The 26035-nt window shown below is 40.6% G+C and overlaps 1 protein-coding gene across 2 annotated transcripts in view; it reads right to left on the bottom strand.

Moving 5' to 3' along the window:
• ANKFY1 (ankyrin repeat and FYVE domain containing 1) overlaps window positions 1-26035 on the bottom strand; it is an 85478-nt gene that overhangs the window by 11142 nt on the left and 48301 nt on the right. For both annotated transcript variants that reach the window (XM_089655406.1, XM_089655407.1), the window contains 15 exons: window positions 25718-25883; window positions 25439-25643; window positions 25249-25317; window positions 22326-22525; window positions 21095-21192; window positions 15696-15921; window positions 15477-15575; window positions 15136-15289; window positions 13677-13845; window positions 13239-13357; window positions 12572-12728; window positions 9427-9627; window positions 8365-8541; window positions 4786-4933; window positions 997-1087 (listed from right to left, as the gene is read on the bottom strand). In XM_089655406.1, the coding sequence (XP_089511532.1) occupies window positions 997-1087; window positions 4786-4933; window positions 8365-8541; window positions 9427-9627; window positions 12572-12728; window positions 13239-13357; window positions 13677-13845; window positions 15136-15289; window positions 15477-15575; window positions 15696-15921; window positions 21095-21192; window positions 22326-22525; window positions 25249-25317; window positions 25439-25643; window positions 25718-25883 (2279 nt within the window). The remainder of the gene's footprint in view (window positions 1-996; window positions 1088-4785; window positions 4934-8364; window positions 8542-9426; window positions 9628-12571; window positions 12729-13238; window positions 13358-13676; window positions 13846-15135; window positions 15290-15476; window positions 15576-15695; window positions 15922-21094; window positions 21193-22325; window positions 22526-25248; window positions 25318-25438; window positions 25644-25717; window positions 25884-26035) is intronic.

The raw sequence follows: 26035 nt of genomic DNA, 5'->3' as shown, positions 1-26035 counted from the left end.
GAAATGTATCCTGCACTGGAGTTCCCAGACATTTTGTACCATTTTGCTATGAACTATCCAACTGTCCTTTTATTTTATTTTTTTTGCTTCTGAGACTTGTAAGACGCTGCAAAGTTTTTTGCCTGCTGTATTCTGTAGTTTTCTTTTTCGCGCACCTGATTTTGTTTTCTTGTGTACACTATTGATAAAACTCATTAAAGCATATCTTAAAAAAAAAAGAATAGCGGGTGAACTGGGATAGACCCAATCTTCAGAGTTGTGCATAGCACATCAATAAAAGCTGAAACAGTATCTCTCAGTTTATGAGTAATGGTAAAAGACTGCGGCCTAGAGGCAGGTTCTTTGGTCAATGAAAGTGTTTCAGCAGCTAATGGCTTAGTTTCTCAACGTTAACCCCTTCGGCGGTGAACCAGTGGTAGTGGCAAAATTAAAAGGTGCAAAATGGTGGAAACAATGCGGAAGCTTCTAGAGCCAAGGCCAAACATGCTACTCACAAAGTGAGTCTTTAGGGGCACTGAGGCGTTGTCACAGCTCTGGACCTGGAAAGGGACAGCAGCTATTTTTTTTACCAGTACCTGGATGCCTGGAAAGTACAGCAAGCGGAACCAAGTACCAAACATCACTTCCAGATTAGCCCTGCAATGTTCAGTTTAGTGGGGTGCAGGTACAGCACTCCAAAGTCAAGCTAAGGAAAGGCTGATAAGGTTAGCTACCCAGTCAAATCCAGCTCGAAAAACAGTGGGAATCTTGATTGTAAGTAAAAGCTAGTAAAACATTTTTTTTCCCCTCAGCAGAGCTAGGACACTAGCAAACATGTTCGGGGGAGGGGGGGGGGGTTATCTGGTGCTTGTCTACATTTTTTTAATATATATTTTAATAGTGTACAATTCTCCAGTTGTGGGCAGTATATGACTTCCTGTGCCGATTAATGGACATAAAAGAAAACTACCTTAAGGTCTAGTTATAGTACAAAAAAAAAAAATATTGATAGATTACCTTACATTAAGTGCTTCTGCATCAATATTACACTCCGTTAAAAGACAACGGATGTTGTTCAACCGACCATGCATTACTGCAAGATGAAGCGCTGCAAGGAAAAACAAAAAATATGATACAGCACACTAGAAATAATCTATATGGTGTAATGTATGCCTTCATTAAAGCCTGAGTGCTGATGGGCAGGGGATTACAGGAGACTGATATCAGGACAAATTCAGGTACTAAACTTGGTCATAAACTGTTTTTTGCTTTGTTTTTTTAGCCCGCTGGCTGAATGAATTTGCCTGGTTCCTGCGGAATTTTGATCAGTGTATGGCCAGCTTTAAACTAGTTACATAGAAATTTTTAAATGATCAGCTTTAAAAAGACTGACAAGGTTGCTTTACAGCAGTGTTTCTCAACCTTTTTCCAGCCAAGGCACCCTATAATATTATGTACAAATCTCAAGGCACTCCATTCTGTAAAAAAAAACCCCAAAAACTCAAAACTAATATTTTACCTATTGTAGCATCATCCACACATGTGGGCCACCCAACATTGGAAGTTATTTATTCTTTCACCTGGTACTGACTAGATTTACAGCATTTCTCTTCTCACTCAATCTCTCCCTCTCTGCTGTGACTCTCAGTGCTGACAGAGAGGGGAAAACAAAGATGCTGTACAGGCACCCGATGTTCTCCTTATCAACCAATATTGTCATTGGTTTTTAGGATGCCAGTGGCTGACCCTCATGGTGCCCATGGGTTTAATACTGTAAAATAAAAATCTGTGGCTGTGTTTAAAAAAAAGGCAAGCTTGATCCACTCACTAGCTTGTTCATTTTTGGGAAATTTTTAGGCAATTTTTGCCAAGGTACCCCTGAACAACCCAGAAAAGGCAGCTTTACAGCATGGAGAGTTCATTCTCACCTGATACGGTGGGTGGCATTTCCAGTGAAGTACCACCACATGACAAGGCAAATTGGCCTTTCTCCTGTGTGCCCAGTTTGCAGCACAGTGGTGTGCGGTCAGTATGCGCTGAAAAGAAAGTAATGCATGCATGCAGTACTTTATTTCAGTGCACCAGAAAGCAAGACAATCCACTGTCATGTACTGCGTGACAGTCAATCAAACATAAAGTGGAGCTCCACCCAAAAGGGGAAGTTCCGTTTTAAGGCTTTGTCCCCCCGCTACCTGAATTTGTCAGGTACCCGTTCCCACTTCTGCTGCAATTGCCTAAGGCGATCAGAAGCAGAAGTTGACATCCCCCCTCCCTCCCCATAGGAAAAAATGTCACCAGCACACCGAGGATCACCAATATGGGTCCAAAGGTTTTAATAAACCATCACATAGTTACAGCAAGGCAACGTTTCGGAGTCTCGCAGGACCCCTTCATCAGGCATGGGTCACATGCCTGATGAAGGGGTCCTGCGAGACTCCGAAACGTTGCCTTGCTGTAACTATGTGATGGTTTAATAAAACCTTTGGACCCATATTGGTGATCCTCGGTGTGCTGGTGACATTTTTTCCTTGCTGATTTTGTTCGGTTCCAGCCGACGGTCACTGCAGCACCCACTCATACACACAGCCATTTTTTAACGCAGGAACGTGTGCGTTTGGATCATATACTTCCCTCCCCATAGGGACACGTGACAGGTCCAGGAAAACTACGAGACCATTCACAAAGCACAGCGCTACTCACGCATGCGCAGTGGGCACCCGGCTGTGAAGCTGCAAGCGGTCACAGCCGGGTGCCCACACTGAAGATGCCGGTGAAACCAGCCGTGGCAAGGACACCGCTGGACAGAGGGACGGGTAAGTGTCTGTATTTTAAAAATCAGCAGCTACAGTTTTCGATATGCCGAGATTTTTCAATTAAAAAAAAAACAAACACCACTAAGAAATAGACACATATGTATACAAAACTGCTACAAAATAAAAACCCTACCTATAAAACAATATACAGTGAAGGAAATAAGTATTTGATCCCCTGCTGATTTTGAATGTTTGCCCACTCACAAAGAAATAATCAGCCTAAAAATCAAATGGTAAGTGTATTGTAACATTGAGAGACAGAATAGCAGCAACAAATTCAAAAGAAATGCATGTCTAACAAATTATGCAATGATTTGCATGTTCATGAGGGAAATAAGTATTTGATCCCCTATCATTCAGCAGGATTTCTGGCTACCAGGTGTCTTTCATACAGGTAGCAAGCTGAGATTAGAAGCAGTCTCTTAAAGGGAGTGCTGCTAATCTCATTTTGTTACCTGTATAAAAGACACCTGTCCACAGAAGCAATCAAACAATCAGATTCCAAACTCTCAACCATGGCAAAGACCAAAGAGCTGTCCAAGGATGTCAGGGACAAGATTGTAGACCTACACAAGGCTGGACTGGGCTACAAAACTATCACCAAGCAGCTTGGTGAGAAGGTGACAACAGTTGGTGCAATCATTCGCAAATGGAAGAAACACAAAACAACTGTCAGTGTCCCTAGGTCTGGTGCACCATGCATGATCTCACCTCCTGGAGTGTCAATGATCATGAGAACAGTGAGGAATCATCCCAGAACTACACGTGAGGATCTAGTCAATGATCTCCAGGCAGCTGGGACCAAAGTCACCAAGAAAACAATTGGTAACACACTACGCCGACAAGGATTGAAATCCTGCAGTGCCCGCTGCTCAAGAAAGCACATGTCCAGGCCTGTCTGAAGTTTGCCACTGAACATCTGAATGATGCAGAGGAGGACTGGTTGAAAGTGTTGTGGTCAGATGAGACCAAAATTGAGCTCTTTGACATCAACTTAACTCGCAGTGTTTGGAGGAGGAGGAATGCTGCCTATGACCCCAAGAACACCATCCCAACTATCAAACATGGTGGTGGAAACATTCTGCTTTAGGGGTGTTTTTCTGCTAAGGGGACAGGACAACTGCACCGCATCAGAGTGTCAATGGACAGGGCAATGTACTGTCAAATCTTGGGTGAGAACCTTCTTCCCTTAGCCAGGGCATTGAAAATGGGCTGTGGATGGGTGTTCCAGCATGACAATGACCCAAAACAAACGGCCAAGGCATCAAAGGAGTGGCTCAAGAAGAAGCACATTAAGATCCTGGGGTGGCTTAGCCAGTCCCCAGACCTTAATCCGATTGAAAATCTGTGGAGGGAGCTGAAAGTTCGAGTTGCCAAATGTCAGCCACCAAACCTTAATGACTTGGAGAGGATATGCCAAGAGGAGTGGGCCAAAATCCCTCCTGAGATGTGTGCAAACCTGGCGGCCAACTACAGGAAATGTCTGACCTCTGTGATTTCCAACAAGGGATTCGCCACTAAGTACTAAGTCATGTTTTGTGAAGGGGATCAGATACTTATTTCCCTCATGAACATGCAAATCAGTGCATAATTTGTTAGACATGCATTTCTTTTGAATTTTGTGTTGCTATTATGTCTCTCAGTGTTACAATACACCTACCATTCGATTTTTAGACTGATCATTTCTTTGTGAGCGGAAAAACATTCAAAATGAGTAGGGGATCAAATACTTATTTCCTTCACTGTATATCTATAGAGTGCAAAACAAGGACATCTCTGAAAGAAAAAGTGTGATTAAAAATCATGTTAAAATCATTTTGATATGCAATGCGGTTAAAGATATTTTTAAGTAAATAAGCGTATACCAAAACTTGGCAACTTAAAAATTTGGTCTGTTTACAAAGGTTTTGATTACTCTGGGACTTAAAGTGGTAAAATGTTATGCCTGTAACCACTTGCAAATTTAAACAGGAATCATGTAATTTCCGTTTACCATTATTGCCATTTTCATCAGTGGCTCCAAAATCAACGCCATTCTCCAAGAGTACAGAACAGATGGTGGGCAGATCCTGCTGTGCTGCGAGGTGAAGTGCGGTCTGACGATGCTTTGTCAATTCATTCACCTTGGCACCTGCTAGGAGCTACCAGAGTACAATATCAAAGTTAGTTAGCTAAATTGTAAAATAAATCTTAGTGCAGCACTAAGATATTAGTGGTCACATTTTGGAAACAGACAGAAAAAAAAGAAAGGTGGCCCTTACTGGTTTATTATATCGAGGCTATCAGTGCTAAGACACCCCACCATTTCAAAAAGTTTTCAAGAGGTGATACAAGGCAGGAGTTTAGACATGTTAGATTTCCTAAAAGTGTCCAATTCACTTCAAATTTAAATCCTCATGCCCCTTTGAGGAACTTGTACAACATAGCTGCTACAAAGGCTGGTTTTTTTTTAATGAAATATTAAAATTACTTTTCATTTCAGCCTGCAGTCTATAATTTTTTTGATATAAGAAAGAGAAAAAAAGTGCAGTATGTAGAACATTTATTGAGGAAAACAGTAAGAAACATTCACATGATGGAGAAAAGAAAGGCTTTGGCATATGTTATAAAGATGGAGGACATGTCTGCATCCTCGATGTGATAGCCGTAGTCAGCGCTCGGGGAGAGACTCTGGATGTTCGCAGTCATCCTCCATCTTTATAACATATGCCAAAGCCTTCCTTTCTCCTCTATCATGTGAGTGTTTCTTACTATGTTCCTCAATAAATGTTCTACATACTGCACTTAGAGGCACTTTTTTACATCTTTATCCAGAGCCTGCTACAGCTACAAGAGCTTTCCCTTGTGCTATATGGACTCATTTGTGTTTATTTTATATGTCATTGGACCTTATTATGAACATTGTTCAGTGCCCTCTGTCATTAGGAATTGGAGAATTTGTATGCACTGATTCCTTGTTTATTTATAATTTTTTTTGTAGCTTTGTAGCTTACGCATGTATTTGCAAATGTGTGCTAACTAAACCCCTGTTTTTTGTGCATACAGTTAGACAGGTTAATTTGGTTTGTTTGCAAGCTGGCTGGCAAGTTAGAGCTGGGAATTTTTCTGTTATTTGACATGCGTCGCCCTTCCATGTGCTCCTTGCTATGAAGGCCAGTTACAGACTGGGGTAGTGGTCATTTTTTGTACTGTTGATTTGTTGGTCGAGGGGGTGCACTGGACACCTTAGCTGCCATTGTGCTACCAGCATGGGTGCCCTTCTGTACCTTTAAAGAGGGGTGGGCTCCCTCAGGTCCATCTGCCCTTGCTCTATCCATTAAATACATATGCCTCTACTATGGGGGCTCTTAAAATTGGAGAGTTAGGAACTACAGAATACTGGGGTGCCATGACAAGGCTCTGTAGCTTACGCATGTATTTGCAAATGTGTACTAACTAAACCCCTGTGTTTAACGCATACTGTTAGACAGGTTAATTCGGTTTATTTGCAAGCTGGCTGGAAAGTCAGAGCTGGGAATTTTTCTTTTTCTTTTTTGTTGTTTGACATGCGTCGCCCTTCCATGTGCTCCTTGCTGTGAAGGCCAGTTATAGACTGGGGTAGTGGCCATTTTTTGTACTATTTTTTGTTTTATAATTTTTTTGAACCTGACTAAATTTCTCTTCCATGCTGCCATGACAGACTGTCCCAGAATCCTGCTAAGATAACGGTCTGCCTGCTTTCAACAGAGATTGAATTTATATTTTAGGCAGCCCCTGCAATTTTAATTTGATCTTTGATGAGATATTTTAATGACGCGGCTTGCATTTTTTAAAACTCTGATCCTTTTATTTAAAAAAAAAAAAAAAAAAACCCTAGGTCTGATGGGCATAATGAAGGCAAAGCCTCCCAACTCAATATTCAATTTAAGAAAGTACTTGCAAGGCCTATAAAAATATCTACAGGACAGAAGTATACAAAAACCTAAAATAAAGTTTGCGAAAAAGTCTCCCATGCATATACAGTTTGACTGGATATGAGTATTTTCCTCAGCAAAACTGAAGTTTTACTATAATAAAGCAGCAGGTAATAATGAAAAGAGTGCGACCAGGAGGCAACAGTATAAGCAATTTCCTGGTATTTTTAACTTTTGTTCACATACACACTGCTACTACTGATAACGTGTCATCTACTTAGCTTAGCAGCTAGCTAAAGATAGTGAATGGAAGGCTCCATGGACAGAGTTAGCAGATTTCCACCTAAGAAGGAAGGATATCCCCTAAGGAATCAATCACCATGGAACATTTAAAAGGTTCTGAAGCTCAAGTGGAGACATTTGGGCCCATGTAATATGAATATAGAGCTAGCAAACTTGATGATGGTCTTAACCACACAATCTTCTCATCTCTGACTCCATTCTCTGACCTAATCCATTGCCAATATAGTATCAAATGCTCGACCAACACCTACATTCTCCTTTCCATGTGTCATTGAACACAGTATGATATACACTCACCGACCACTTTATTAGGTACACCTGGCTAGTGCCAAGAAAATATCACACACACTATTATACCACCAGCCTGAACCACTGATACAGGGCAGGATGGATCCAAGCTTTCATGTTGTTTACACCAAATTCTGACCCTACCATCTGAATGTTGCAGCAACCAGTCTGCCCATTCTCTTCTGACATCAACAAGACATTGCTGTCCACACAACTGCCACTCACTGGATATTTTTTCTTTTGCCGGACCATTCTCTGTAAACCCTAGAGATGTTTGCGTGAAAATGCCAATAGATCAGCAGTTTTTGAAGTACTCCGAACAGCAAGTCTGGCACCAACAACCATGCCACATTCACACTCACTTAAATCCCCTTTCTTCCCCATTCTGATGCTCAGTTTGAACTTCAGCAAACTGTCTTCACCACATCTAGATGCCTAATCGCATTGAGTTGCTGCCATGTGATTGGCTGATAAGTAATTTGTGTTACCAAACAATTGAACAGGTGAACCTAATAAAGTGGCCGATAAGTGTATGTATATGCACAAGCAGACGAACACAAAGAGATCGCTGATATTTTACAGAATGTGTAAATAGGAATAGTGAGAAAAAAATAAACCGTAAGGATTAATTATTAATACATATACTCTTATGAAACAAATTATCCCCAAACTCCATAAAATATATAAACCAGAAGAGAAAAGAAAGTCTTCATGTGTGCTCTACTCCCAAAGGTCCACTCCACCATTGTGCATATGCAAAAGGTAGCCAAGCGCTCTAAATAGTGTAAATCCGGTAATAAAATGGATTTAAAAAAAAAAAAAAAAAAACTTGAGGAAAAAAAGAAAAAACTTGAAGAAAAAAATAACAGCTTTGTACACAGTGTTACCCTTCATGGACTCCAACCGCCGTTTGAATAAGCATGGTGACGTCAAGGATCTGAAAGCCGTTATGTTGATTAGCGCAGCACATTTTATATGTTATGCTGATTACTCAATATTGTGCAAGCAGCTACAATTTTTAGGTTTTTCACAAGCGAGGTTTCTTATTTAAATAGTTTATACTTTTTTTTTTAGGCTTGTGTACATACCAGGTTGCGGACAATAATTTCTGATCCAGCCTGCACAGCTAGTTGGAGGGGGGTTAGCTTGGAGGCATCCTGCACTCTTGAATTGACATTGGCATGTACACTGATCAGAAACAGTACACTCTCAATGTCCGAGTTCTGCACTGCCACATGCATGAAGTTCCTTCCTTTGTTATCCACCTAAAGGAAAGGCCAAAGCTTTATCATAAAAAGGCAAAACGAGAAATCTGGTAGTAATTACCACATTCATTGAACAGGTAAAGTGAAAAACACTACTATTTCTACTACTACTACTAATTCACTAACGATAAATTGAACAATGTCAGTTGCAAAAAGGATGTATTTGCAAAAATCATTTGTATTTAAGTTTTAATGGCACTTTTAAGCAGACCCAAATGTCACCAGAAAGCTATGTTAAGTCTTGCTGGGTTGGAAAAAAAAAAAAATATTAGAAGAAGTGAAGTACATTACTATTGGGAAAAAATGAACCACTACTAATAACAATCTAAAGTCTAGGATTTGATTTTGTGACCAGTATGGTAATAGGGTAACCTGAAGGTGTTCCATACACCGCTGGTGTATGTAACATCCCCAAAAATGTAATTTACTGCTTCCAGGAAGACAGCACAAAGATGCAAGCCAATCACAGCAATCACATAGTAAACAATACCAAGTGAAAGCAAAGATCAATTCTCTCTGCTCTCACTGTGAGAGCAGAGCGAAGTGATACTGCATCCTGTGAGTGTACAGCAGCCAGGCAGCATGTACACTCACAGATTGCTGTGCAAGCCAGCCCTAGTGTCCCTGATCACTGCCCCAGTGTAATCATATTAAACAATGCAGCCAGCACCTGTCAACTGTCCTAGTGCTCACCAAAACACTGCCATTAAACAATACCAATGTCCTGATCACCACCATACCAGCTCTATTTGTGTGAAAAAATGACAAAAAGTTAATTTGGGTACAGTACAAAATTTCAGTGCTTAAGGCCCCATTCACATTGGTGCTGGCTTCTACGCTTAGAGGAGCATGCTGGCAAAAGAATGGAAATATTACATCACTTACCTGTTCAGCTGCTCCTGGCTCCCGTTTCAAGATTGCCTCTGCAGCTTTATTGTTTTTGAATGTCATAGCACAAGCAAAAGGAGTCATACCCTGCCTGTCTCGCACATTCAGTCTGATATCAGGGTGTGAAATCATTAGCTGGATAATTACACTGTGCTGATTGCTAATGGCAATGTGGATTGGAGTTCTCCCCTCTGCATCCTGCAATGCAATGCAATACATGTCACCCATGATAAATGATCACACTATGTGCAGGCAAGCATGTTCTGATACATTTGATTAATGTAATGTACATGGTTTTGATTTCAGTACGTTTTAAAGCCATGCCTAATGCATGCAAAAAAGTGTGCAGTTGGTCATTTAATTATTGGGGTCACCCCTGCAAATTACACCTGTCATTAGACAACTGTGTAGACTGCAATTTCTGGCCTCTCCTATTTAAAATGTCAGGCTGTCGACTGACCCAAAGCTTTCAAATAGGTTATTTGGCTCAGATCAAGTACTTTCCTCTGACATTATAGGCAGCCCCCATGACAATGATCTTAACACACAGCCTTAACATTGTTTATTTTTCTAAGGTGTATGCATCATAAAAAAACATAAAAATATGACAGAAAATATATATATAAAAAATAAAGCACATTCTTTGCATGATGTTGCATTACTCTGCCAACTAGAGGGGACATAAATATAAATAGAGGCGAGCACATGATTCTTAAAGTCCAACTTCAGGAATATTAAGGCGGTAGTAAAGTATAAAAATGGACTCCCCTGCAGATTTAAGTCATAATGTACTAATATGCACTGCATACTGGTACATTATGAAAGACTTACCTACAGACGGAGCCCTCCAGCACTGAGCTGTCACGGGTCCCTGGCGCTTCCATCTTAACTTGGTCTTTCTTCCGAGTTTCAGATCTTCCTCCGCTTGAAATGCAGGGCCAGGGTGATATCACTCCCATGCAATGTACATGGGAGTCACTTCGCTGCGGCACACAGAACAAGCCTTAAATGCGGTCTGAGCTGCACATACTCGGCTCAGATTGCATTACCGCTGACAGGCAGGGGGGACATTTATGACAGAAGAAACCTCAAGACCTCTTCTGTTATAAAAAAAACCCTGCCTGTCAGCGGATTTTGTCATTCTTAAGTTTACTTTACTTTTAACTTTAAAAAATGAACACGTGCAGTGATGGAACCCCCGCACTGCAAGGGTTAATTGTACACTGTCAGATTATGAAAAATTATTTAAGAGGAAGTTAAAAATTCAATAGGCTCCGCTACACAATAGATGTGCGGTCCAGTAACCAAAATACTGTTTTACTGAAAAAGATGTGTGAACAGCATGTTCACCAAAGTGGTTACATAAAAGGACCATGCAGTAAAACATCACACATGAAGTGTATATAAATAATACTTTATCATGTATCAAAAATGTAAATGCAATCATTGCCAATTAAACACACAAAATAATTACTAAACATCAATATCCATCACCTCAGCCCAGAGTGTCTGAAATACCACAAAAGTAAAAAATAAAAAAAAATGACGTCATGGTATGGCCATTACTGCAGTTAAAATATCAGCATGACAGTGACAACCTCCAGTCATCTGTCAAACTAAAGATATCATCATCTGGGCGCCCCAACGGGATGCAGTAATCTGGACTTAATGCCTGTGTTAGTCCAATGATTCCTGAATAAGGATAAATTACAGAGTCCAAGGAGTGCCACTGAAGATGTAATATACAGGTAGTCCTGTCACAATTATGATGATGTACTCAGTCCCATAGAATAATCATTGGACATATTACACAGATCAGTGGAATACAGGGCAAGCAACCTTTAGGCATTATTGGGAAAGAATGTTGCAGTTCGCTATATATAGAGATAACAGCAACAGTGGATGTGTGCAGTAAGTTCAGATGAGTATAGGCATTAGAACACAGGTTCCTTATATCACAAGGTAAACCCTGAGCATCCAGTTGTATACACTGACGGAGAGTATGCCACTGATCTGTGTAATATGTCCAATGATTATTATGTGGGACTAAGTGACTGGAGGTTGTCACGAACATGCTGATATTTTAACTACAGTAATGGTCATACCATGACGTCATATTTTTTTACTTTTATGGTATTTCAGACAACGTTGTCTGGGGTGAGGTGATGGATATCGGTGTGTAGTAATTCTTTTGTGTGTTTAATTGGCAATGTTTTCATTTACATTTTGATACATAATAAAGTATCATTTATATACATTTCATGTGTGATGGTTTACCACATGGTCTTTTTATGTAACCGCTTTGGTGAACATACTGTTCACACATCTTTTTCCTTAACTGTACATTGTGTTGAGGGGATTACAGAAGCGGCTATTTCAATTACCTGATTCCTCGCTCTGGCCTGCTCTAGCACTTTCCTCTTCCACTCAAAGCTCTGGTCAGTACGCAGAGCCTCGGTGTATGCAAATACAATACAGGGACATTAATACTGTATTGTACATTTAGGAAGCTGGAGTGCTACCAGAGCCAATCGCAGCTAACAGAGACAGCTGCAGGAGACTGGTCATAGTGCTAAAGGAAGCCTGTTGGAGCGAGCAAGTAAGGTAAGTATTTACACCTCATCATCCGTCCCTATTGTAAATGAGCAATTAACCCTTGCAGTGAAGACGAGCCCCACTTCAAAAGTGAGTTTTTAAAATTATCCTGGAGTTGAGGTTTAAACATGCCTTATTAGAAAGATTGGGGTGATAAAACATGCAATAAAATAGATCAGTGTGCTGCTACACTTAAATTAATCTGTTCCTAATCCATTGAGAGGTCAGCTGTGAGGAAGTCTTAGTTGTGCAGTTTTTTAGTCAAAATCTTCTCTGCTAGGCCCAAACACAAGCCCTGCAATTTCTAAATTAATCTTATGGAGAGTTTGTACCCGAAATGGAGTCCAGAATATGGAATTTCAAACAATTTCAAACAAAGTGCAGTACACATATCACAGCAGGACAGGTGTGTTTAAAACTTTCAGGGGGTGCTGGGGATAGAAGGGTTTACAAAACAAGTACACTGTAAACTTTTTGTACTTCACAAAAGGTTTGCAAATTAGTATGCAATCAGAATGAACAATACTAACATTTTATTTCTTCATACCTGGGTATTTACATTGGCACCAAATTCCAGAAGGCACTGAACTACTTCCTCCAAACCCCAACATGCAGCTAAATGTAAAGGCGTTTGTCCATCTCTGGCCTCTTCTTCCCCTTCACCATTTGGTCCTGGTTTTCTGGAGCTATTTACATCACAAGCACTGCAAATAAATAAATACATTAACAGCTGATAATTGCAATTGAAGCCTATCCTATGAACATAATCTGTACCAAGGACTGTTTGGTGGGGGGTTGAGAGTTACATGCCAACACTATCATCTAGCTGTAAAATCCAGGTTAAAGTGCCTTCTATAACTCGTCAGCAATGAATGTTAGGTGTGCTCAGGATGAATGTCAGACAGTTGGGTCACAAAACTGATCCTGCTTGACAATTCTTTAAAGTGATTCTAAAAGTTCTGATCACAGAAGGTTTTTTTACCTTAATGCAGACAATACATTACAGTAAAAAAAAACCTTCTTACCTTTACAACCACTTTAAGGTTTTCCACAGGTAACACAAGTTAATAGCAGGAAAATAATAAGGAATGGTACTATGTGGTTGTCATATGGGGCTTAATGATCACTAATTGAACAAAGCTAATTTCACTGGAAGTTGTGCAACAGTGTACAATGTAACTGACACATAATGGAAGAAGACACAATGAACTAACCTGCGGATAAGAAAACAGGCCACCTTTTCTTTGTTTTCATCAATGGCTCTGTGAAGAAGGGTCTGTAAGCATCCACTTGGACCAGGCCCCCAAAAAGTTGCATCACATCCATGTCTTACCTAATAAAACATTAAAAAGAAGAAATTCGCTTTCTTTAATAAGCAATGTTTTGTAGTTCACAAATGGATTACACACAGAATTATAACGTATATTCACCAAACAGCTCATTTATTATCGCTAGGCTCACAGCATGAACCAGAGTCATTTTGTAGATGTAGAGCTGCTCTATCCACAACAGATTTGTAACTCAGCGATAGCCAAACCTGATAAAAATGGGCAGTTCAGATGAGTCCCAACAACCCTTATAGTCCAGATGACAGCAATGTTGGTTGTTTGAAAGTCATATACTATATTTACAGTGGCACACTATATACTTACCAGTGTTGATGCAATATCTTCTAAGTCATTGTCTAAGGCTAGCCAAAGTGGAGGGTTTCCCTGTTCATCAGTAACAGACATATCTGCGCCTCTTGTGCATATAGCATCCACCACTAAGGGAAGCTGGTTTTTAATGGCAAGCTGAAGAGCAGTTTCTCCATCCTGGGTCCTAAAATGCAACATAAAAAAATAAGGCCAGCTCATACAAGCATAAACTTGTTAGTTATAATCTCAAGAACATCATATTCAAAAAGCATTTACAAAGCTTCATTGAAACCCTTAAAAGGACCATTTAGAAAAATCTACTAAATCTCAGGAGAAACCTGGTTAGTGTTGATTAAGGGTACCTTTATACTGGCTGTCATAATGGTCACAGGATGGTGAGCCCGTCCCCCTGGCTATTGATTGTTAGTGGAGACCAAGAGCTTTTTTTTGACAGCTCGGTCTCTGTGCTGGGAGCACAGCAAGTGGGTGTTAAAGCCCACCCTTCTGCCACTGCACATGTGTGTGTTATGTAGGCAGCAACTTGCTTATGGAGCTCCCTCCGCAGTTTTTTTGGGCACAAGATTTAGAAGACTACAATTGAGTCACTTTTGCAGCAATTGTTTTCTTATTCTGGGTCGCAATCCTGCACAATGTCCTTTTGTCTCTTTCGGTCAGTTTACTATGTCCATTGCGCTTATGCTTCAGCCGATGATTTCCTAGAAACTGTAATGTCGTCATAACCTTTAATACAGTACCTTGCGAAACCGCAAATAAATTGGCAACTTCACTCACAGAGGCATCAGCTAAGCGGGCACCAACAATTTGCTACCTTTGAAACTCAGTAAGCTCTGATATGGGGCAGCACAGTGGCTAAATGGTTAGCACTTCTGCCTGGCAGTACTAGGGTCGTTGGTTCAAATCCCAGCCACGGGACCACCTGCCTGGTGTTTGCATGTTCTCCCTGTGCCTGCGTGGGTTTTCTTCGGGTACTCCGGCTTCCTCCCACACTCCAAAGACATGCTGGGAGGTTAATTGGATCCTGTCTAAATTGTCCCTAGTATGTGTACGTATGATTGTAAGTTAGGGACCTTAGATTGTACACTCCTTGAGGGTTAGGGACTGATGTGAATGTACAGTATATATGTAAAAGCGCTGCGTAAATTGACGGCGCTATACAAGTACCTGAAATAAATAAATATGACTCAAGTATTACCAGCAGCACACGCAGTGAATGAGAAAAGTGAGCTTTCCGACCTGTTACCTAGGTGTCTCGTCACACAGCAGGAAGCAAAAGAACATCACTTCTGCTCTCAACAAGAAACGTGTCACAATTCTCGCACTTGAAAACCATGTAGTGTTTCCACATTTTTGTCCAAACCCTGTACGTGCATGTACTGGAGGTCTAATAATAATAATAAGGTTTTTAGTCTAGTAAATGTTAACACACACAGTGATCAACAGACATGAAAAATACCTAATGTTTATATCAGCTTGATGCTCCAGAAGGAAGAGGGCACTCTTACTATCCTGCCTTCGTATTGCCATATGTAGCAGAGTCTGTCCATCAGACATGGTGTCATTAATGGATGCTCCTGACCCCAGAAGTTGTGCAGCAATGGTGTGCATACCTAGAGATTAAACTATATGAGTTATTGTACAAAGGAACAGTTGAATTGCAGGTTGGTGGTGTCAATCCACACAGGCTCATGCAACCCCAGACATCTGCAAAATGAACCATACACCTTGTCTAAAATTTCATCCAATATGAATTGGGGAAAAAAAAAAAAAAAGGACTCAATGATAAGACCATCTTACCTGTCCATAAAGCTAGCGCCAGTACAGTTTGTTCTCTAGAATCCTTCAGACTGAAGTCGGGAATGATTTGAAGGTTATTTGTTGCATGTAGAGCATTGGCTTTGAAGAAACAAAACAAAGTTGTTATATTTATACTCTTAGAATCATGGCAACAATTTAAAAGCCTTAGAGCTATGCACAAAATGAAAGTATGACAGGACTTTAAAGAGGGGTTCTCACCTTTTTGTTCTAATATGACCGTTACAACATCAGGATGGTTGTAGGCTATTGCCATGTGCAATGGTGTTTGTAAGTAGGTGCTGGATAATGGGCTGGTTGCTGGAGAACCCTTAGAAGATGGGAGGGCCTCTTGTGTCTGAATATTTGGATTAGCTCCCTGCTGTAATAGCTCTGCTGTGAGATTGGGAAGCCCATGCCGGCAGGCTGTGTGTAGCGGTGTTTCACCCTAGAAGGAAAAAGCATTGGAAAATCAATACATTTACAGAAATATCCAATCACAAAGCACACAAGCTATTTACAAACCCCCCAAAAAGAAGTCTCAAGGTCTATAAACAAATAAATAAATAATAATAAGGGAGTCCCCAATCAAAAATCCAACTAAGAACCAAACTAAGAAGACTAGTTATGGACTCAACCAGGATTTGTGGGTTTTTAGTTACATCATACATTAAATAAGGCTGGTGGTCGAAAAGCATATAAACGATTCCTTTATTCTAAACACAGACAACTTAAAACCGTATATAAACAAAAAACACCACACTCCACAGGTCTCACATTGTGCCCCCTTTTTCGGTTTGGGGGATATCCATAAGGTATACAGAGACATCAAGATCTCCCGTATTGGTCAAAAGTGCTCTGCATATAAAAAGATTTGTTTGGCTTGTCCTATTCATCTGAGGCCTTAAAATGGCCGCCTTGTGCCAATCGCGCATGCGCAAAGTGTTGTGACATCACGAGCATGCGCAGTAAGGCAAACATGGCTAAGCAAAAAATACTCTGAGCACAATGAAAAACAAAAGGTGATCCGGGTGCCATATGGTAGATACTATTATAATTGTATATTTAAATTTAAATGTCACATATATAACATACATAGAGGTTATTACTTCTGGAAGCCTATTAGTGATCAATATAAAGAGCTCAGTCTGTGAAAAGCCAATAAAGATTAAAAACCACAGTAATACAAAAGATCGTTGGAATATGTGCCAAAGACCACCAACCTGAATAGTGTGCTCAAACATATCTATGTACAAAAATAAAGAAACCAATGGACAATGCCAGAGGGAAAGATCACAGTCAAAAAAGGGGCAAAGCTCAAACTTTCATCAAGTCCGGGCGGTTTGGTAGCTTCAAGCTCTCATATCTATCTTGCCTCATGTTGGAGCACCAATCTATCAAAGTCCCCCCTCTAGTATCGTGGGGAACAACTTCCAAAACCCAGCATTGGAGAGATCTACGATCACTGTTGTGTTTTCAACAAACATTTCTTGCCAGTGGAAACTTAAAACGATACGTAGAAATCTCATAGATATGATCCTGAAATCTTTTACGAACCGTGCGAATAGTCTTGCCCACGTAGAAGGATCCACAGATGCAAAGAATGACATATATGACTCCAAGGGTGCCACAACCAGCTGTCTACATCTGCAGGTCCTTCCCATTGGCAAGACCATACTATTTCCCTCAATCACAAAGAGGCAAATGTCAGAGCTCCCACATCTATACATTCCAGATGTGTAACATAATTTTGGAGGGGACCAGTTTATGTCACTGTGGACCAATAAATCTGCCAGAGATTTAGCCTTCCTATAGACTGAGTTGGGTTGATTGTTAACATACTTTTTAACCGAGGAATCCTCCTTCAAAATATGCCAGTGTTTGGTACAAATATTTTTTATATTCTCTGATAGTTCTGTATATTGTATATTTAACCTACTAGTTTCCTGATGCTTGGAGGGTCTTTCCTTATGGCCAAAAATTAATTTCTCACGATCAGAATTTTTCGCTCTTTGGTATGCCTTCGTCAACCACTTCTATTTATATCCCGTTTGGTAAATCTCTCGTGTAGATTCAGTGCCTCTTTTTCAAAATCTAAAGGATCAAAGCAGTTCCTTTGCGCCCTCAGATATTGTCTAACTGGGATACCCTGAATTAAGGGGCTTGGGTGAAAATTCCTAGCATCCAGTAGATTGTTTGTGGCCGTAGGTTTTGTAAACAGCTTCGTTTTTACCCCCGTTTCCATCTAGTTCAACTTCCAAGTCCAGAAAAGTCACTTTCTGAGTATTATATTCACTAGTGAATTTCAAATTGGGAAGGCTATTAGGAAGGCTAAATCTCTAGCAAACTTATTGGTCCACAGTGACATAAACTGGTCCCCTCCAAAATTACGTTACACATCTGTAATGTATAGATGTGGGAGCTGTGACATTTGCCCCTTTATGATTGAAGGAGATAGTCTGGTCTTACCAACGGGGAGGACCCTCAGATGTAGACAGAGAGCCCATTGTGGCACACATGGAGTCATATATGTCATTCTTTGCATCTGTGGGTCCTTCTACGTGGGCAAGACTATTCGAATGATTCGTAAAAGATTTCAGGATCATATCTATGAGATTTCTACGTATCATCTTAAGCTACCACTGGCAAGACATGTTTGTTTAAAACGCAACAGTGATCCCAGATCTCTCCAATGCTGGGTTTTGGAAGTTGTTCCTGGACTTAATGAAAGTTTGAGCTTTGCCCCTTTTATGACTATGTGATGTTTTCCTCCTTCCCCTTCCCTTTTTTTTTCATGATGATTATTATTATTATTGTTTGTGTGGGTTTCCCTCTGGCATTGTCCATTGGTTTCTTTCTTATTGTACATACAGTGAGGAACAGAAGTATTTGAACACCCTGCGATTTTGCAAGTTCTCCATCTTAGAAATCATGGAGGGGTCTGAAATTCACATTGGAGGTGCATTCCCACTCTGAGAGACAGAATTAAAAAAAAAAAATTCAGGAAATCACATTGTATGATTTTTATGAATTTATTTGTCTTGCACTGCTGAACATAAGTATTTGAACACCTAAGAAACAGAAAGAATTCTGGCTCTCAAAGACCTGTTACTGTGCCTTTAAAAAGTCCACCTCTACTCCACTCATTAATCTAACTTAGTAGCACCTGTCTGAGCTCTTCAAAGACACCTGTCCACCGCACAGTCAGACGCCAACTACTACCATGGGTAAGACCAATGAGCTGTCAAAAGGCACCAGAGACAAAATTGTGGACCTCCACAAGGCTGGAAAGGGCTACGGGGCAATTGCCAAACAGCTTGGTGAAAATAGATCAACTGTTGGAGCAATTGTTAGAAAATGGAAGAGGCTAAAGACGACTGTCAGTCTCCCTCGGACTGGGGCTCCATGCAAGATCTCACCTCGTAGGGTATCACTGATGATAAGAAAGGTGAGGAATCAGCCCAGAACTACAAAGGAGGAGCTGGTCAATGAAGAGAGCTGAGACCACAGTTTCAAAGGTCACTGTCGGTAGAACACTACGCCGTCATGGTTTCAAATCATATATTGCACAGAAGGTTCCCCTGCTCAAGTCATCACATGTCCAGGCCCGTCTGAAGTTTGCCAATGACCATCTGGATGATCCAGAGGAGGCATGGGAGAAAGTCAAGTGGTCAGATGAGACCAAAGTAGAACTTTTTGGTCTAAACTTCACTTGTTGTGTTTGGAGGAAAAAGAAGGATCAGTTGCATCCCAAGAACACCATCCCTACTGTGAAGCATGGGGGTGGTAACATCATGCTTTGGGGTGCTTTTCTGTGAAGGGGACAGGACGACTGCACTGTATTAATGAGAGGATGAATGGGGCTATTTATTATGAGATTTTGAGCAACAACCTCCTTCCCTCAGTCAGAACATTGAAGATGGGTCGTGGCTGGGTCTTCCAACATGACAACGACCCGAAGCACACAGCCAGGATAACCAAGGAGTGGCTCCGTAAGAAGCATATCAAGGTTCTGGAGTGGCCTAGCCAGTCTCCAGACCTAAATCCAATAAAACATCTTTGGAGAGAGCTGAAACTCCGTGCTGCTCAGCGACAGCCCCGAAACCTGACAGATCTAGAGATCTGTGAGGAGGAGTGGGCCAAAATCCCTGTTGCAGTGTGTGCAAACCTGGTCAAGAACTACAGGAAACGGTTGACCTCGGTAATTGCAAACAAAGGCTTCTGTACCAAATATTAACACTGATTTTCTCAGGTGTTCAAATACTTATGTGCAGCAGTGCAAGACAAATTCTTTAAAAATCATGCAATGCGATTTCCTGAATTTTTTTTTTTAATTCTGTCTCTCAGAGTGGGAATGCACCTACAATGTGAATTTCAGACCCCTCCCATGATTTCTAAGTGGGAGAACTTGCAATAACGCAGGGTGTTGAATTACTTCTGTTCCTCACTGTAGATCCCCTACTCTCTAAAGGGCTTGCCTACTCGGCTGTTATTTTTCACTTGAACCTTCCCCAGGACAGTGCCCCCAGTTTGTTAGGCAACAGAGGAAGGTAAAGAATCAGCATTCACATATCTGTTCACTACAATGTTTCCTTCTCTAGACTACATCTGGTCTGGCCTTTCATCTGAGCATCTTAATGGTCACCCCTTACAGGTTTTATGTGGTTGTCTTTACAGTGTAAGAGGGAGGTCGGAGCTGTTTACAGGCATTCCCAGGATATCCTCCTCTGGGCTACACACCATTACCTCTACATGGGGCCTAAACTGTTTTCCACGCAACATTTCCTTTTTTCGAGTGGCATAAAGTTGATATGAGGAACATCCCTTTGACAAGGATTTAAGAGCCTTTCAATAATGGAACTTTATATGCAGAGCACTTTTGACTAATATGGGAGATCTTGATGTCTATGCATACCTTATGGATATCCCCCAAACAGAAAAAGGGTGCACAATGTGAGACCTGTGGAGTGTGGTGTCTTTGTTTTGAATATTCTGCTGCAGGCATATTTCCCTTCGATATCAGATGTAGGCTCCCAACCTTTGCTGGTCACTCCAAGAATAGCAGATTTCAGCATTTCATTCCTACATGGAGCTTAATGTTGAGTCAATACAAATAAGCTTTATGTTGGAGCCAAAACAGTTAGGGTTTGGGAGCACCAGGTGGTGTAGTTTGTGCATTGGATTATTTAATCAACCTTGGCTTTTACTATGGTGATTGGCTTCCCTCCCCTTCTCCACAACTGTATCCCTGATCCTCCGGGGGGGAGGTCATGTCAGCAGAAGCCAAATCATTGGAGGAGAACAGGCAGAGTTCCTAGCACAGCCAAAAAATGGACCACACTGTGTTCTCATGCCTAGTATAATACATGGTACAGCAGGCATATATCAGGAATATGAAATGTTGAGGCAACATTTTTTTAAGACAGTTTGTACTAAACTCTCCTCCAGAGATTTCATATAAATAAACTACCATTGCACGATAACCTGTTAACCTGAGAATAATAATTGTAATAATAATAACCTGTTAACATGAGAATGTAAGGAAGCACTTTTGAAGGTCAACTGTCATATACAACCAGTATATACAGTGTAGAGTCTGTATGTTTGTCTATGGAACTTACCCACTTGTTTTTATGGTTGACCTTTGCGCCGTGGGTTGCCAGGAACAGAGCAGCAGCCTCATTCCCTGCTCCAGCAGCTCTCTGTAGCAAGCAGTTGCCTAGCAAGGGAGATATCATAATGTAAATATTAATACAATATAATATAGGCTATAGTTACAAAAGCAATACTTACTCCCTTTTAATAATTATAAGAAATTAGCATATCTTCTTTACAGAAGAGTTGCCTAAGTATAGCCAATGTAAAAAAAAAAAAAAGTTCAAATGCTTCACACATTTTTACTTGCTAGTAGAAAGCTTTTGGTTTCCAGTTTAATAAATGAATACTGCTCACTGCAAATAATTAGAACTGGTACAGGGCATTGCAAATACTTACAAGTTCATACTCAATAATTCATAATAAACATTTTCATTGCAATATACAATGTGGGTGGGGATGTAAAGAGCTGATAAAGCATAGTGTAAACAAAAAAAAAAGAAGAGAAAAGAAAAAAATAGAGATATCTTAGCAGATCACCAGTGGTAGTTTCACCAGTCTCCTGTCAAACTACTATTTTCACTCACCAGAACCAAAGCTTAAAGGATAAGCTCACCTTTAAGAACATGTTACATGTTCCACCCCCTGTGAAAGAAGTACAGGGAGAATTTCCCTGTACTAGCTCCACCCACACGGCCATGTCATTAATTCACAGTATTCTGTGAATGAATGAACTACAAGTCCCGACAGTCTTAATGACTGTCAGCCTGTAGTTCTCAATGAATTACCACAATGCTGTGGAGCGCCGTGGTAGTTCATTGAATCTTCATGTCAGTATATCTGCTTGCCCGTATATCCCATACGGCAAGCAGATATACTGACAGGTCTGCAGGAGACCTGCATGGCACCAGCGATCTGCTGATCTCTGGTGCAATGCTTAGCTGGCTCCTGCAAACAAAAATAATAAGTGCACATTTCTTTACCTGCAAAAAAAAAAGTGCATTTATTTTTGGTCAAAAGGTGAACATATCCTTTAACTTACAACACGTATTTCACCAAATAGATAAGTCAAAAAAATGATTTTATATAATTACCTACAATATTTCACAAGCATTCTCTTGTTTCAAATGCACAACAGTAACATGAATAACTAAGATCTAATCAGAAAATCTATAATCGAAAAAGAAAACAGAAATTGTGACAGCAAGGGCTATAGAAGGTACAGGGCAATAGTGAATACAAACCTCTTGTGTTTACCTGTTACAGTGTCAGGTGCATCTGTGTTGCTGCCTCGTTTGATAAGCCTTGCCGCAAAGCTATTCTCATCAAATGAAGTTCCATTCACAACGGGAACATCGTCAAATGGGTTCACAGACTGGTCCGAAGACACAGTGATATACTGAACTGCCAGCCACAGCGCTGTGCTTCCCTCATGATCCTTTAGTTCTAAATCTAATCTAACAAATACATCACTGTCAATTCCCATCCAAAGTACCTTGATATTCTACATTAATTTCATCACTGTTACAGGTAAAAAAGAGCAATGTGTTTTATAACAGTTGGCAAGAGATTCTTGTTTTGGTTGCCTCTGAATCAAAAGTGCAGGAGTTTTTGAGAGATGGAACTTAAAGCAGTAATACACCCAAAGCAAACATATTGCAGCTTACCAATTCTTAAATGTGATGGCTTTTGGCTTTCTTTCTACTTTCATCTGGTGATCTGGCCAGTAAGTCTGTTGTTTTTCAAAAGAGCAAACTCTCTTGCAGTTACAGCAATAGGAAAAACCATTTACCCTTGACAGGGGTGCTTACAATGATCAGCTTTTTTTATGTCCAAAACAGTTATCGCAAAAAGGAAAAAAAAAAGGTTTGCTGTAACTGGCTTCTAATTTGCTAGTCCATCTAACACTCCCCTCCTACTAGACTGACAATGCTGCAGTACAAAGGTGCCCCCTGTGCTCCTTCGTGTCTAGAAAGGGGGCACTCTAATACAGGAGATGTGTAACTGGCCAGATCACCAGGTGAAAATGGAGGGGAAAAAGCCTTAAAAAAAAAGAAAACTCATGCAGCCACCACATTTAAAGAAAGGCGTGCTGCACTATATTATATTTTTGGCTTTGGGTTTAATATAGAAAAAGAGACAAAAAACTATCCTAGTGAGCTATATTTGTAATAAGAAAATCAAATCGTCCTGTTAATAGACTTGCAGTCAGCGTGTCAAATCTACCACCCGTCTTGCACGCATAGGTGATTCTTGACTTGAAAACAAATAGAGAACTCTTGGCCCCCACCCAAACAGATCTTTCTGTCTAACCTCAACCAGGGATTAAAGTTCTATTTGAAATCCCTTACTTGCTTGGTACAAGTAAGGAAATACTATGACATCTCAGTTTAGGCATACCCCTAAGGAAAACCTTTATCATTTATGATGGTGATTCCCAACATTTCCTCAAGCACCAATGCATATTGTACAGATCCCCTGCTGATCTAAATGGAGCCCCCACCTTGTGTGAAAGGGGCCTAAGTGTTATGGACAAAAAAAGAAGCTCTACAGGAAAACCTAGGTCCTTTTACCCTAGACATAAAATCTGAAAATGTCAGTTTAGGTCATCACTTTATATTACTCTTGCTATATTTATATGGGTGCTGGAGGAAAAAAAAAACCAAAAAACTCTGATAGGCTTTTATATATTGCCATATGTTATCGCAGATAACAAGTGGTTTTTCTATTCAATAGTGCAGCAGACAAGAACAAAGCAACACTGTAATACCTTTCAATTAGACTGGATTCACACCTTTAAATTCCTTTACAGTGCTTAACAGTTGTATTATGAATGTCCTGCCAAAGCACTACAAAGGATCAAGAAGCATACATGACCCTTTTTTAGCAATAATATGTGTGTAGTGAACTGTGATGTATAATTCTGTACAGAACAATTTATATGAATGCCATTCACAATAAACGGACTGCAAAACACCACACACAGAGCAGGAATATTGGCATGTGTTGCAGTAATACACAGGTTGCTGCAGTGAACAAGAATGAATGGACCCTTAACGGAAACCTGTCACAAGGAAAACATATAGGTGGCCACTGCTGAAGTTTTCTCTGGAAAATGCTAGTTCTCTACTTTCCCTGCAGATTGTCTTCAATACTTTAAAGCCTGCATATAGCTAAAAATAGAAAACAGAAAAATCCACACTAGGAACATAATCTAGTTCAGGGGTGTCAAACTCCATTTCATTGCGGGCCATATCAGCATTATGGTTGCCCTCAAAGGGCCAGTTGTATCTGTAAGACTAAATGTCCAGAGCACCACACCCCCCATTACATCAGATGTCAAGAATCCCACACCCTCTCTAACATCAGCGTGCACACCCTTTCAGGGCAGAGCCGGAAAGCAAAAGTGCAGGGTCTGGAGGAGGACAAGAGGAGGAGTGGACTCAATTACCAGAGTCTGATGAATGCTGAGGGGGTGGCAGAGAAGAGGGGGTGCTAGAGCTGCAGGATTTGGCAGAGGAGACAAGATGGGGGCAGAGACAAGGGGTTACCTGCAGGAGAGGTGCAAGGGCCACATGAAATGGCCTAGAGGGCTGAATATGGCCTGCAGGCCTTGTGTTTGACACCTGTGGCCTAGCAAGTCATCTGTGCCACTTTTGCCGATTCTTTTCCTTTCACCAGAAATCTTCCTTTGTCCTAAATACATCCCAACACCTCATCCCAAACAGGGTGTAATTATCTGGTGCAGCAGGGGTTGATACAAAAAGGGATGTCAGAAGCTCTCATTAAGAGCCCTTTCCTGACAGTTCTGCCATTCATAGAAGCCATACTACAGCTTCTATAAAAGACACAGGATCTATGAATAGGGGATGAGCGGATGATTGATAGCTCCACCCTCTCCATTCATAGATCCTGTGCCATTTGCTTTGATGCAAGCAGCTTCCCACTTTTGTTTCAGGTATTGCATTAAACACTAAATTTTGCATACTTTATGGTGTTAAACATAAGGTTTATTCCCTGATCCAATTCTGACCTTTCTGACTTTCATTTACAACAGGCTTGTACTGGGTCAAGAAAGTAAGAAGCACTTTGAGCAGAGGAAGTCCACAATTATAGCTGGCTTATAAAACAACCAAAAATTTTAAAAACAAGAAAACAGTCATTTTCTCCGATTACTTACTGTTTGCACTGAAGTAGCTGGTTAAAAACATACTCATTTCTAGAAAGAATAGCAGTGTGAAGCGGAGTCCTGAAAGTAAGGAAAATAAGATTTCAGATTGACTGCTATAGGTGTGTGTTTACAGGACACTAGAGGTGCTGCATAATCCGCAAATAAAATATTCAAAATTTCTAAACAAGTCAATACCTACCTTCCTTTACCGTCTTGCATGTTTGGATTAGCTCCTGCATGTAAAAGTGCCTCAGCTATTTGTGCTACATCAGACATCACTTCCAGGCTGTGATCCTTCACTGTGCAAGCAGCTACCAGGTGTAGGGGAGTCTCTTGTTCACCAATAGTAGCAGCATTTACAAGAGCACCATTCTTGATGAGGAAAGTGGCAGCAAATTTATCATCTGTAAAAAGTAAAGATTACTAAAAACTGTCACAGATCATCATCTAGAAAATTGTTGCCGATTCCATCACTTACCCCTTTGGATGGCTTTGTGCAAAAGGCTCCATCCTTTTTTATCTACCATGTCAACATCTGCTCTGTTATTAACCAGAGTAGTGGCGATGCTCTCAAGCTTTCGGGAAAGTGCAAGATCCAGAGCGAGATCTCCATTTTGGTCCAGCTCATTGAGCTTTCTAGGCAACTGTAATAACAGTTTAAAATTGCTTGAGTTAAAAGAAATAGAAAACTCATAAGCATTAGAAGAGTCTTAATAATGTTATATGATCTTGTGATCTAACCTGGGCCCTTCCATGTCCATATCGCTGCTTAAAAAACATAACACTCCACACAATT

The sequence above is a fragment of the Staurois parvus genome, unplaced genomic scaffold, assembly GCF_062004578.1.
Source record: "Staurois parvus isolate SC_StPar_1 unplaced genomic scaffold, SC_StPar_1.0 ptg000839l, whole genome shotgun sequence".
NCBI classification, from domain to species: Eukaryota; Metazoa; Chordata; class Amphibia; order Anura; family Ranidae; genus Staurois; species Staurois parvus.
This window is presented reverse-complemented; position numbering and strand designations above follow the sequence as displayed.